This window comes from Chlamydotis macqueenii, chromosome 2 (assembly GCF_036417535.1).
Source record: "Chlamydotis macqueenii isolate bChlMac1 chromosome 2, bChlMac1.mat, whole genome shotgun sequence".
In the NCBI taxonomy this organism is placed as follows: domain Eukaryota; kingdom Metazoa; phylum Chordata; class Aves; order Otidiformes; family Otididae; genus Chlamydotis; species Chlamydotis macqueenii.
This window is the reverse complement of record NC_141557.1, coordinates 100191094-100206387: the sequence shown is the minus strand read 5'-3', so window position 1 is coordinate 100206387 and position 15294 is coordinate 100191094. Positions and strand designations below refer to the sequence as shown.

Genomic DNA, 15294 nt, shown 5'->3' with positions numbered 1-15294 from the left:
CTGGCCAGAAAGCAGCTTTGCAGAAAAAGTTTTTGTTTATTTTTCACATCCATTTTAGTTAAGTGACTATAAATGTTTGTATTACAGGTGTATGGAACTGATGAGCAGCCCCTGAAGGACATGGCAAAGACAGGCAGTATTGGCAAAAAGGCTTAATCCCAGTTCTCCTAAACTTGTATATTTTAGAGAAAAGATGAACGTGAGTACTACAGAGCAACAAGAAAAGGGTTTGGAAGAAGAGATAGGTACTTAGAGTTGTGCTGACAATTCTCCCCTTGTTCTGCTTTGCTTCTTCTACAGACTTTAAAGATACTTTGCTTGCAGACAATATTGTCACCAGAGATGACAGCTTCCCGAGGGAAAAGCTGAGGCTAATACATCAGTTTAAACCCACTTGAACAGTCACAGCTGGTCATGGAGAGTTACACAAAAACAGGAGTCTGACTGAGCAATGAAGAACTCAAGACTGATTCTCCCCAGAAGGAAATGTTTCTGGCCTCAAAACCAAAATGGGTAGACTGCATGAGAGACTACAAAAAAGCTCAGGCACTACACTGTCTCAAACACAGGAAAAAAATGCAGTCAGAGAGTACTTTAGAATTATACTCCATCAAAAATATCAAGAGATTTTACAATGCCAGGAACAAAACCAAAAGCAAATTAAAAAATATCAATGTACCCAGCTTTTACAGTGATAGTGACAGTAGGTTTGTTTTGGTTTTTTTTTTTTTTGTAAATCATCCCTAGCAAGAAAAAAAACAAATTAAAAATCAATTGCCGTGAATGAATAGATGAACTGAATTTTGCAAAGTTGGCAAGTGATGATACTATTCACATGACAGTGGCAATGCTGGCTACTGAAGAGCCCAGGCAAATAACATGAAATCAACACCCGGGTATAATGCATTTCTCAGTGATCAACACATAAAATGCTTGGATTCAGATAAAACAACACTATAAAAGTCTAAGAAACTAAAGACTAAATATGCCTGATATTTATGCCACTTTTATAAAAGGATTGTGGTAGTAGTTACTCATCAAAATTTATTTTTGCACATCTTTTATGTACACTGACATAATAATATCATTAATACAAGAATCTCACTGAAGTTCTATGTTGTCCACGATGAGCAAATCATACAGCCTAATAAGCTCAGGTTACCTTCCCACTGCAATAATTATTCACATACACACACACACCTTGCCCACCATCTTCCAGATACTTGCAGGCAAAAAGTAGCTCTGTAACAGAAATGAGTTAGAAGCTGTAGGACTTCATGACAGTTCAACAGCTCATTTTCATCAGCACATAAGGGTCTCTAGCTCAAAGCCCTCGTGTAAGTTATACTGGTTGTGCTTTAAGGAAAAGGTTGATCACTTCAGTAGAATCTTTTTCAATACATAAGCTCCATCTCCAGTCTAGACACACAACCTTTCCAAAGTAACGTTCCTTGAAAATAAATCCTCAGAAAAAAATCACATCCTCTGATAACCTCTGTGCAAAATTAGAAGGAAACACAGTTACTAGAGGAGACATAGCTCAAGGCAATCTTCTCCTTGTATTATCAACACTCCATCTATCCCTGAGTCACAATGGTCCTTTTGTTTGTGTGACACTCAACCCTCCTCTCCTTGAAGGAAGATACAGATGCGAAACATACTGATCACACATACAAACCTTTTTATCTATAGGTAGATACAGACATAAATATAAACACACACACAAATATATCATGCTCCATAATTATGGTGTGGTATGGAGATGATGAGGTAGGCGGGGGAACCGGATTTCATCTCCTGTTCACAAAACAGGCTACGGAGAGACTCCAGCTCTTCAAACTACACTGCTGTTGTTTTTCCCCAAGGTTTTGCTCACATACAGCCCACAGCAAACTCCATTACATTAATGTGCAAAATCTATGTTAATGCACCGCTTGGCTGGCAATTTCAAGCGCACAGACGTCATCATGCAGTTAAAGACTGCATTTCCTTCAGCAACTGTTACTTAGTAACCCTCTTCACATAAATAGAGTTTTACATTACTGCATATGTGTTGTGAAGGCTAAAATCCATGCCTCAATTCTATAGGCAGGCAAGAATTAAAGGAGCCGTGAGAAACTGCAAATCAAACTTGCACCAGCTACGTTTAACTGCTTCTCCAGGGAGAGAATTTAACCGGAGAGAGAAAATCTGCGCATGAACAAGGAGGTATTTCCACTGCCATTCTCTTGCTGGTATTTCATCATAAAAAAAAAAAAAAAAAAGGAACAGGTACAACTTCAAAGAAGCTGGACCTTGAACAGACTCTCTGGTATTACTCATATGCTGCGCAGGCGAGACTTCAGACGCAAGCATAAGAAACGATGCAAAGCTCTTCTCCTCCTCCCCTTGGGGCAGTATATAATCCATTGGCTACCTAACTTCTAGGTAGAATTGGTACCCTCAGAGCCATAGCCAAAACAGTACAAAAAAAAAAAAGCTGTGCAACACAGATCCAGGGCTGAAGAAAACAGGTGGAGCATGATGGATTAAAAAAAAAAAATAAAAATTCATCAAGTCTAAATACAAAAACTTAAATAGCTGTACTGTATTAACTTACATAATCTGACCCTTCCCATATACAGGCCATTTGTGAATTGACTGACAACCTACTCAAGTGGCTTGAATAACTATCAACATGGGACTTCAGTATCAGTTTAGACCAAGAGACTGTCTTTTTAGTATTGAACAAAATAGGTGTCCTGCTGGAAATACCTAGGCATCATAGGCATCATCTTAGTTCAATTCCCTACCATTGCAAAGGACATACTGTCATTACTCTGCTTCCTCACACTTGCCACTAGCACCCCACAGTTTCATCTTCTAAAATGATTTATTGTAACAAAAGTGGATTGTCTCGACACAAAAACAACTGATGGAGTTCCATGTATTGCATTTCATGAACAAACACATTCATATGAAGAGGTTACACGTAAACTATAGTTGCCGTTATTACACTGGGTGACTAAGCATAAGCATACAGACAAGCAAACACACTTCATTTGCAATTCTGTTAGCAAGTTTACAACCCCTTACAGTCTAGCGCATCTCCTTAAGTGCAGCATTCAAATAATAATTTCCCATTTTTTCCTAACAATTAAAAATAATTATCCTAAAAAAGGATTCTAGAAACTCAGGCAGATCAAAATACTCTTTCCCTCAAAATTACCACCACAACTCTTGTCCTGTAACAGGTAACTCAAAAGATAGAAAAGTTCTCCTTGCAAAATCCCTGAGAATCAATCCTTCAAAATATGGGTTCCTACTTAAAGTTTTTTCTCTGTCACAACCATATCTCCATACTAACAACACTGAAACAAGCAAGGTGTCCTAACTCAGACCAACAAGTCTTTACTCCTGTTAAGCACCAGGCATTTTTTTTTTTTGTTTAAGAAAACAAAAATCAGCAAAGAACCATTTCAAGGTTTCAAACTAACCACACTAAATCATGACTAAGAGAAGTCCAGATGCTCAGAGATGGCCTTGAAGTCCTCATTTTCTTACAGCCACAAGACCCAGCTTGGCAACACAGCAGCAGAATTGAGAACAGAGTAGGAGACCTGGCCAAGTCTTACTCAGTGACTGGGACAATTAACTGGCCATCTGGCTCTCTGCATGGAAGAAAGCAGCTCTGCACCTGCTCCGTCAGCCCACGGTTTGTAGCCTAATTGGTTAAAGCAAGCTGATCAGAGCAAAAAACCAGAACAACTCGTCAACTGTTGAGACCAGTGCTCAGAAGCTGGGATCGAAGCCAAGGCCCTCTGCTCCTGGTGGAGCCACCTCCCTTGTGAGCACCACGTTCAGAGGGTCTCCTCTCCCTTACATACGGCAGCAGGAGGCTGCTGAATCCGAAGTGATCACAGACATGCAATTTAGTTGATGCAAAGTCTATGTGTCAAGCCCCGTAAGCTTCCAAAATGCCACAAATCTTTTATTCTCCTGTAATCAGGTGACTCAACACGGCAATACAGTGTTATTACAGTACTAACTGCATTATGCTATTGCATTATAAACTCTTTCTGCAAAAGCGTACAATAGAATCTGATGCCTGAAAGATCTCAGCATCTCTGGTAAAAAGCAGACATAGCACTCATTCCCCCATCTGTTTGTGTACTTGGAGTTAAAGGTCACTGGCTAGGACACCTGGACAATCTGGTGAGAGGGTATTAGAACCCAGAGCTCCCTATCCCAACTTAATGCATCCACCAACAGGGATCTTCTGGTCTCCTTTCCCTGACACTCCATACAACTTTCACATTTAGATGGTTTTATCGATCCTTACAGTGCCTATACAGCACAGCACAATAGAATAATAAAATAACGAACAACAGACCAGATGCCAGAGGAAAGGAGAAGGGTATAACAGGCAGAAGCACATAGAAGAAATTTTAGAACTGAGTTACATTCCTTCTCCTCCTGAGAGGATTGCGAGAAAGTAAAACACAAAGCACTGAGGGAAAAATGTCAAAGCTTAATTTTAAATAGACATTTCACATATTTTTTTTCTACTTACCAATACTCTTACTTATAAGGCAAGAAATTAGCTGAAGGAAATACAAAGAAAAACATCTTATTAAGAATTATATTTTTGTAAAATATTGAATTGTAGAAAAAAGTATCAACATCAAGAACAATTTGTCAAGTAAATGAATCTGCAGGAATCCTAAGGCTAAATCTTCAGGTCCGCATTGTCAGCAGCTACAAATAAACATGCTTCATTTAAGTCAGACTGAATGGAATGAATTACAGTGGTTCAGATCCATCTCAAATAAAATTATAACATAGATTTTCTCCAAACACAGATTTGATTCTGAAAGAAACTGAAGATTAGCACCACACCATAGGTAAGGACACCTATCAGCAAATATCCTGCAGCATAAGGCAAGTTATTTCTTCCAGCGGAAAAAAACCAAAGTTTTTAGTCTTCATTATGTACAGCTTTTGACCTAGAATCTCTTCTCACGTGACAGAGCTCCAGAAGTAACATCAATCACCCCAAATGTACTGGGTTGTCTGTGTAGCAGCGTACCAAAGAAAAAAACAGTTGTTACTTAATGCAGTGGGTATCACCTACTGTGAGCTCTGGAGCCTTTCCTAGAACACTAAGATGTATTTATCTTTAATATATTTCATCATATATAAACATTCCTCAACTGTTACAGGCACTGACTTGAGATTTTCAGAGTCTCACATTCATCAACCTTTCATCTGTCAAGTCTCAAAAAAATAGGATTGTCTGGAACTTCAGACATAGGTTAAAAAAAAAAAAAAAAAAAAAAAAGACAGTGATTATTCAGGCTTTATCACTGTGTACCATAAGGCAAGTTTCATCTGCAGAAGAAAGCTCTGGCTCAGCGTTAAGGACACATTTAGCCTGTAGTTCTCAGGGAAGAGCAGAATGGATAGCCAGACTTCCCAGGGCGGAAGGCTACCAGTCTTGCCTTTTGAAACTCAAACAGTAAGCATGTATGCAGCTATACAGGGATATAAGCAGAGTATCTATACTTGAATATACATGTGCATTATATATACATATTTAAATATGCACTTGTACTTCTTTATATATGGACATATGCATCCATATATATACACGCATACATGGAATTAAAGTGGTATTTAAAGTTTTTGCACACATTTCCACTTCCCGTTGACAACTTTTAGCCACGTTTCCCCGCAGAATTCAACAGCAATTATTCTGTTTTCTGCATAAAACAAATTCTTTAACAGGTACAAGGTACAAATGCAAAAAAGCAACACAACTTTGTGACAAAACAGTATATAAATGACGATGATAGTTGGTCATAAAAATAACAGGACACAGTTTTGATTTTCAGCTTTCAAATATTGGCAATTACACTGCTGGATTGCTTTGTAAAGCAATGCACTGTGGTAGGCTGGGATAGTTGCTGAAGGTCATATGCCAACATGATGAGAGACAGCTGGTCGGAAGATAAAATAATTTTTCAAGTGAGCACATGTCAGAAAAGTGCAAATTTTCTCTCTTTCCTTCTGCAGTATTTCCACCTTCCTGATCAGACTGCCTGTTAGCTGGCCATCTCTTCATTGTTTCCGAGTGTGCAACTTGCACTGTTAGCAATTAAGTATTATTTCTATTGCCTCAGAAAAATCAAAACACGGCACTGAATTCAGACTGCATCAGAGACGGAGATGCTACAGGAAGTAGTGTGCAGGAAGAAATTGGTGTCAGAAGGAGTAGCAGGACGATAAAGGGAGGAAGGAGGAAGGGGTGTGTGAAAGGCTGGGAGAATGTGCTAGACGTGTAAGTCAGTTATGACCACAAAACCAGTTTAAAAAAAAATAATCACTCAGATTTCAACCTAACAGTCTCAGATAGTATCTTTTAACCAAGATGCTTTTAGTACATTGGGATTTCCATAACTCATCTGAAAATCTCAGCACTTCCAGACAGCGAATACAAACCTGAAGCTCTTACATAAAATGGGAATAACTGAGGATCCAAAAATGGTGACTATTGTTTAGATAATAAGTGATTTGTTTAAGGATAGATCTCACTGGTGATAGACTTGCTAAGATTTCTGGCTCTTAGGTCTTATCTGTGGCTTTTGAGCTGTACAGAGTTCACGAGCAAGTTGTGTGCCCCAATGCCTTCCTAAACTCATCTTTCAGTTCTGTAGCTAAGATCTGCTACACCAACCTGAATGTCACTGTGGCATGGTGACAAAAATGCAAGATTTCCATTACTGTCTCTTTTTGATTATAATTGATTCTCAGAAGACCTCCTAATTATCCAGGGCACATTTATGTATCTTGTGGCTTTCAGCTTTATGCGAATTTTGATATTTTTATGGCCACATCCACGGGATGCTGCGGATGCACAATCTGAAAGATCAGATTGTTTTTAAGAGTGAATATTATCTCAGCAATCAAGAATAAAGTCATATTACTCTGCTTTAAGGTTGTTCAATTTCCTCTCGGAAAACATCTTTTTTTTTCTCCAGCAAATGCTACCTAAGTATTTCCATCAACTTAAAGCAGAGGGCATGAGACAGTTAAGTGAAAAATATTCCATGACATTTTAGCTCAAAGTGGAAAAATCAGGTTTTGAACCGTAACCGCAGACAAGTTAAATTTACTCAGTGTACAAATAACTGCAATTACGTAAGAAATTCATCTTCAGCTTCTGAAGCGCAAAAAGAAGCTACTGTTAAAGTGACACTTTGTATGGTAAAGCCCTGTACCTTTTTACTTCTGATGTCCATTTCACACTTGCTGAATTTGCAAATGAGAGCAAGATTCAACTCTCCTTAGCACTGCGGAACTCATCTTTTCTCATGGCAGAACATTTAGCACCAGGTCTGAGCAGAGCTGAGGCAGAGCTCAGCAGGCTTTGTACCAATGCATAGTGTAACATCAGGACTTAAAAACCGGTTACACTGATCTAGCTGCACCATCAGTTACGCTATCAGAAATACAAGTGTGTGAAATTGAGAATTAAAACAAAACATGGCTCCAGCACTCTTCTTCCCAGCTGCTTCCCAGGAGCATCAAAGAGAACAGAACCAGCATTAGGGGAAAAAGAATAGGACAAACTTAAAAATGAACTTTCACCAGTTTAATACTTTGATAAGTGCTACAGGACAGATTTAGCAGTCACTGTCTTAGTTACTGGAGATTCTGCTGTGGTTTGGCCCTGAGTACCCATAGGTAAAGCTTGGTAGTCTCTCTAACAGGAAGAATGCACTTCTTCACAATTGATTTAACAGATATAACTGCATTCTGAAGTAATACATTACTGGAAAAGGTTTTTTTAGGCTCTTCTCAAATATAACTAATGGAAATTCTAGTTTGTTACTTTGACCCACCTCACCTACTTCCAGAGCAAGTGATGCAACACATTGTCGCATGCAGATTTACGACCAGCACAACAGTAAAAGCACAAAAAGGTTATGTGAGGAAGGAAGATACTGCTCCCTTTCAGGATCTCCATGTCACTTACTGCTTCCTCAAGATTAAAAACGTAAACAACTTAGCCTTCATTTTTCCGATGTGAAGATGCTAAAACACTGAACAACATGTTCTCAGGCTGAAGCACCGGCCGACTCTTATTAGAAAAGTCATCTCAGCAACTAAAACAGTTCACAGTGAGTTCACAAAGAATGGGGAGCGCATTACAGCCCTGTTCTTCCAACTCCGTGCTAATTTAGGTGGTACTGTCATTAAACTCGTTCGACAGGACATTTATCTAGTTCTGTATCAAAGCCAAGAAGAAGTGAACTATAGCAAACTACACTACGACAGCACAGCATCTGAAGCACAAGATATTAGAAAGTACAGAGTGTACTTCCCTCTTCTTCTAGCCAGTTCTGCAGGCTGAGGGTGGGAGAACAAAGCCCAGGACCCTACCTCCTCCCCAGCCAAAACCACAGCGACTGTGCCTCTTCCTTTCACACCCATGCAAGCTCAACCAGCTCGAGGCCTCGCATGAAAGACGAGTACTTAGCAGTTGTGTGCACAACAGAAAAACATGCTCTCAACTTATTTTATGTCACCATTACCTACATATTTACTCACTGAAAAGCAGATGTACTGCCAAGAATTCACAACTGGAGCAACTCCTTAAACACTACTAGCATGTGCTGTGGAAGTGACCAGAACTTGCTCCTCACTCCCATCTGCCTCACCTCCCACCTTTAACTCTTCCACCAGTTGCTTTGCATAGCAGAGCACTGTATGTTCAGTGCCCTTCGTATACACACAACAAAGGGAAATATGGATGTCTAAAAGTACCAGCTCTGATTCAGGGACAGTTTATCTTCCACACATAACTTACAATGAGCTTACTATATCTTAGACACTAGAAAGAGTAAATATTATAACTACAGTTGACTGTATTAAATTCAGTGCCTGAATTTAATAGCATCCTCAGCTGCATCAAAAGCAGCGTGGCCAGAAGGTCGAGGGAGGTTATTCTCTCTCTTTACTCTGCTCTGGTGAGACCCCACCTGGAGTACTGCATCCAGTTCTGGAGCCTCCAACATAAGAAGGACATGGACCTGTTGGAGAGGGTACAGAGGAGGCCACGAAGATGATCAGAGGGCTGGAGCACCTCTCCTATGAGGACAGGCTGAAAGAGTTGGGCCTGTCTCCAGGCCTCCAGTTCAGCCTTGAGAAGAGAAGAGACCTCATAGTGGCCTTCTAGTACCTCAAGGGGGCCTACAAGAAAGATGGGGAGAAACTTCAGCAGGGACTGATGTGATAGGATGAGTGTTAATGGTTTTAAAATAGAGGGAGGTAGATTCAGATTAGATATTAGGAAAAAAATTTTTACAACAAGGGTGGTGAAACATCAGAACAGGTTGCCCAGAGAGGTGGTGGATGCCCCATCCCTGGAAACCTTCAAGGCCAGGCTGGATTGGGGTCTGAGCAACCTGATCTGGTTGGGGATGTCCCTGCTCCTTGCAGGGGGGTTGGACTAGATGACCTTTGAAGGTCCCTTCCAACCCAAACTACTCTATGATTTTATGAAGAGTTTAATGAACAGTCAAGTATTCAAACATGTAATTTGGATTTGCATACATAAATTGTTCCCTTTAACTTTACAGTAGAGCTTCTTGCCTACTTAAACATTAGACACAGACGTCCAATACCATACTGAATGATGGTTTCAAAGTTAATTTTTGAGGACAGATGTTATAGCTACTGCATACTTGGCATTCTCAGAGGCTTCAAGCAGTACAGTCATTTCTGTATTGCTATGATATCATCTCACTAGCTGAAGCTCATCAGTGCCTGAAGGCTCCACTCAAGGTCTCTGAGTGCTACTATTAATACAGAATGACACTGCACCTGTCCCAACAAAAAATCCAGTTAGAAAGTATGAAGGTTAAGAAATTAAATAGGAGTATAAAGTGAGCGCAAAAGGATTTGCTCAAGGCCAAATCTACATTGATGGCAGAATCTGAAGAAAACCGACATCTATCAAATTGAACTGCTCTTGCTTAACTTGACTGCCCAGAACTTCCCTTCACACCCTGGAAAGGGATTTGTCTTTTCCAAAAGCAGCACTTCCTTGTAGCAGGCACTGCCTTAACCAGACACTGGCTGGTCATGAGAATTGTTACAGCGTGTAACCTGTAACACTGGTTGGTGAAAATGCTCATCAAAGCTCTCAAAAAACATTGGGACTCTCAACATTACTGTTTCCTTTTTTTTTTTTTCTTTACAGAAAAGCATATCCTAGACTTCAAAATCCACATAATCCATATGTAAAGTATCTCTCAAACTGTAAGTATTAAAAAATAAACTTTTATATTATTAAAATAACACTTCAGAGCAATTAATAAAGCAAATAAAATTACTTCATCTGCTGGGGTTTTTCTTCTTTTCTTGATACTTTATGATGCATAAGAGGAAGCACCTGTTAAAAACCACACATATGGCTCAGGTCTGTAAGCAGTTTCACCCATGAAAGGTAGGGCATCAGATGAGATCAGTGTGAAAACCCCTTTGCTCACAGATCGTTGAGCCATCTATGAGATCAACACTACAACTACCGTACTCAGCCAGCCATCATCAGAATTTCCCCTCCCTCTCATCAGGGAGAGCTAGAAAACTATCTGCCAATGTTATCAGGAGTAAGGCTGCGCAAGGTGCAAATTTCTGAACATTAGCAAAATAATTGGGGAAAAAGAAAACAGAGTCTCCTCAGCAGCAGCATAGAAACCATCTGATTCATTGATACACGCTCACCCTAGCCTTTCAGCTTGAACTAATTAAACTGAGTTCTTCTTAACAAACTAACTGGTTCTCAGTGTTTAAAATTACCAAAACAACCACGGCAAAACACATTATAGAATCTACATAGGATAAGACATATATATTAAAGACAAGATTTTCCTAAGTTTACTACACAGCAAGACTCGGTCATTGTTAACAGATAGCTTTTAGCTCAAACAAGACATTAAATTGTAGACTGAGTGCCTTATCATCACTAAATCTCTTTTCAATTTGGGCCTGTGAGAAAGGAATATACTGTAGCAATTCACATTTCCTGAAGTTTTTCAGAGTTAGGCATCAGAGGTAGCAATTGGTTTTGATTCCTTAGTGTTTATTTATAACACACCCCAAGTACACCAAGGACATGAAATAGGCAGATGATCCAATATTTCCAATAATCAAACATGTCCTAGGCCTGTGTAAGTTTCTCAAGCAATCTCTTGACATGGCAGGGCATTGGGTTTTGATCTTCTATTGTAGGTCACAAGCCTGGTTTCCAGCTCCCCACAGTACTATGTGACCTCAAACACATGGAAACCAGACTCTGCGGACTTGGTGCATTTGGTAGTTGCTGTAGAATAAATGGGGCAATGACGGAAACCTTCCTTTCAACCCCATCTTCCCAAACAATCAATGAAGTTAAGGGACAATTTTGACATGTATCAAGAAGGTTAAATAATTTTGGGATGACAATATATGTGCTGTGCAGAATTCTGAGGGAGACAATCAAATCGGAGAATAGTGGAGAACTGAGCTATTGTAATACTTACAGGCAGCTTTAGTCGTTACAAAAGAGCACGTGGCACTTCATAGCTTAGTGGTGCCAAGTTAACACAGACCAACTAGAACGTCGAACAAGAACAAATGAAATTCCCATTGTCTGCTCTTTCTACTCTTATACATTTAGCTCTCCAAGAACTTAAAGAAACCCAAGGCATGAAGGACAGCCTACTCTTTCGTTATTGTTGTTCTTAGATATATTTATGTAAGTTTAAATCTACATATTAACACTAAGAACAAAGTTAAACAAAATAAGTACTTACACATTTACTAATGCATTAAGCAAACTGCAAAGTCTAATACCATCCAAAGTAAAAAGAAAGAAGACAAACAGCTGGGTTCATTGAATAGTTTTTATGTATCTTACAAAATTATAAAAAAAATGCAGATACATTAAATGCAAGAGAAAGAAATCTGACAGAAATGAGATAAAGTATGTTACTGCTTTGAGTAAAACATGAGGGTTTGTAAATATTTTTGGCATTATTTAGGTCAAAGAGATCAACTACTTTTCAAAGCATCCAATGAATTTCACAAGATGTCATTATTTATTAAATAATCACAGTAGCTTGCCATATTTAAAAAACAACAGAAGAAAAATAATTTGAAACAAGTATGACAGCATGGGAAGACATCTTGTTGACTTCTGCATACTTCCCAATTTGAAAGCATCTTCGTGTCATGTTAGACATCTGATGAAATAATTGCTTTCCAGATCTCTATTTCTAATTTTGTAATTCAAATACCCAAATTTACTGAAAGTAAAGCAAAGTTAGATGTCAACTCAAAAAAAAAAAAAAAAATCGACCCCACAATCATTGCTGTATTACAGGACATTTATTGGAGAACTAAGAGCTACGGTTGCCACAGTCTCTCTAATGTCACCATATATAAAATAGCCATCTGGAGAACTGGTCTGTCAGTTCAGGAGCCAGTACGGTGCTTGTGCAGCAGATCTGACATCACAAGTTCAAAGCAGCTGCCTAAAATGATGTTGTTGTTTGGTACTGCTTGGGAAAAGAAATATAGTAAAGAGTCTGAAGTTACAATAAATGAATGTTAGAAAGACCCTTAATGAAACGTTAAAATGTTAGCCTCTTTCATTGCAGTTCTGCGGCTAAGAGTGAGGAGAGGCAGTTCAGCATTTCCACTACAGTCTCTGCAAGTCTTTAGCAATTGTCTCCCATACCACACTAAAAGACTAGTGGGGAAATAGTTCTAATTTACAGCTCTGTTGAATGACCATGGGCGGGGGGCGGGGGGGGAAGCGCTACTTCAGCTTAAAAAAGAAAAGCAAAATTTAAAAAAAAGAAAGAAAAAAGTACAACATACGGTTACTACTGCCAGTAAGTAACTTTAATGCCACCTGTAAGAACAGAATCAAGATTGGCTAGTTATGTGGAATACATACTAGCACCTTAACCATATATTTCCTGACTTTAAATCTGTGGCCTTATTATTTTTTGTGACATGATTACTGTTTTACAGGCATAAAGGGAGATTGTGATCAAGCCTTCCCTATTTTAAAGGGGTTTATGTTTTGGTTTTTTTTTTTTTGTCACTCTAGAAGGATGAATGACAGAAGATATTACTACAGAAATAAGTACCCCCTTCAAAAATATTTCAGGTTAACGATTATTACTTTGATTGCAGAATCAAGTATTCTCCATTAATTAATCAGGAAACAGAAGGAATTTTTAAAAAATTGCAGCAATCCATTTCCTTGTAGACCTGTCTTACACACTAAGTGCAAGACTCATGGCCACCTGACTCTTGCTCACCGCTGCAAAATGCATCTATTGCATAAGCTACTGCAGTTGGAAGAATCTTTTCCTTTATGAAGTCCCATGTGCCCGACAACTCACTCACCTGCCACCCAGACGCATCAGATACACATGATCCCACAGCAGGAGAGAAGTTATGATGTGTTTTTTTCTAATCAAATTTTGTCCTCAAAGATGAAAGCAAGGGATACGTGGTGCACAAGGGCCCATCAAGCTCTGTATACACCTCGTGTCACACCTGCGGGACCTCACACCCTTGGTCAGAAATTTGGCTAAATACATCTGTTTGGTGCATTTGACTTTGCTGGATCTGCACATCAGAGTTTTCTAGAGGGGAAGTCTACACGATCAGTCACTACAAGACCACAACTTGGGACTCGTACTATTGTTTGTACTGAAAATTTGGGCCACAAAACTATTTTGCAAAATACTGCACAAACACAAACCAAAATCATATGTAGCCAGTTGTCCTCTCCTCCTGCTGTTCTCTCCCTATTCCTTCCAGTGTGCTTATGTATTTTCCTAAAGGAGACGGCAAAGAACTAATAACTGTATCAATTCTAGCTTGCATACCTTTTAGGGATAGCTGCTTATCTGCCACAGCAATGCAAAATACCCACATTCCTCCAGATAAAGCACAGAACTATCTGTTTACATCATCTGTCCAACAGGAAGGGCAACAGTTTTATACAGTGTGAGCACAGTTTGTAAACTGTTATTTTTAGGTGGGGATGGGTGGAGGGAAGTCAGCAACAGCTAGCACCAAGAAGCATTTTTTTAATATATATAGAGAGAAAGATGTCTTTTTTTAATATATGTGTGAATTCTCTTCCGGTACAAACAAACAAACAAGATATTATCACAAGGCAAACCAAATACCACATTATATGCAAAATGCACAACAGTGTCAGCAGGGGCTTAGAAAGCTAATACTAACGTTTGATGAACATTTTGACAGTTTCATCTTTTTTTTTTCTGGGAAGGAGATTTTTAAAGCTGTATCTCCTCGGATATTTTTATTTTCTTTAGATTTCTCTTTAGAAATCAAAATCTTTTTCTTTAGAATTCTCTTATTTTACACATTTCTGTGTAGTCTCTTTATTATGGATAAAGCCAATGACCGCCCAAATGGAAAGCTGTCAACACACAGAAAATAATTCAGCTGCCTGGCTCTTTACAAATTTCTGCAATATCATGCTTCTAAGGTTCATTTAATTCACTTCTACCATGACTGAGAAGCTTTTTATCAGCTATGGATCTGACACAGGAAAACATCACATTTCTCATTAAATCCAGCACAGCAAAATCCTGGTTTGGCCACATATCATAGAACCCTTTTAAAAAAAAAAAAAAAAGGTCATTTAATAGTGACAACTATAAAATAGTAATGGTGAAAATGATCTGGTAAACACACTAGTGTACTAACAAAATGCATATATTTCATAACATACATATTTCTGAGGCAGTCTTGCCTCTTCAGTTTTCTACACTTACCTTGGTAGACTTGTCAGCGCTATGTTCTCGTTTTCCTACGTGGTTCCCCATCATGGATCACCAGAACTTCAAATTCTGAAACGATAAAATCAAAACAGCATTTTTGAAACCAATAGATTTGTACTGAAATACAAATTAATTTTTCATCTTACACAGAACAAAGAGATAGTTCTCATGCAGTAAGCATTTTTACAGTCCAAGGTAAGATCTGCGAGAGATACCAATTAAAAAAAAAAAAAAAAAGCTTATCTGGTCTATTTTGCAAATCTAAGCAATACCAGAAAGCTTTCCTTCTTCTAAAAAAAAGGCATAATGAGAGGAGGAAAAATAAAGTGTTTATTGGGAAATCTGCACATAAAACAAGACTAGATTAGAAATTAGATAGAGGCCCTGCCTTTTGATATTGCATTTATAATATCATAGAATCATAGAATGGTTA

At 38.7% G+C, this 15294-nt stretch overlaps 1 protein-coding gene across 1 annotated transcript in view; it reads right to left on the bottom strand.

Moving 5' to 3' along the window:
- The window catches only part of MBP (myelin basic protein), an 89673-nt gene extending 74749 nt beyond the window's left edge, over positions 1-14924 (bottom strand). Inside the window, exon 1 of the mRNA XM_086740536.1 lies at positions 14856-14924. Coding sequence (XP_086596662.1) covers positions 14856-14909 — 54 coding nt within the window. The 5' untranslated portion in view covers positions 14910-14924. The remainder of the gene's footprint in view (positions 1-14855) is intronic.
- Between the last annotated feature and the right edge of the window lie 370 nt (positions 14925-15294).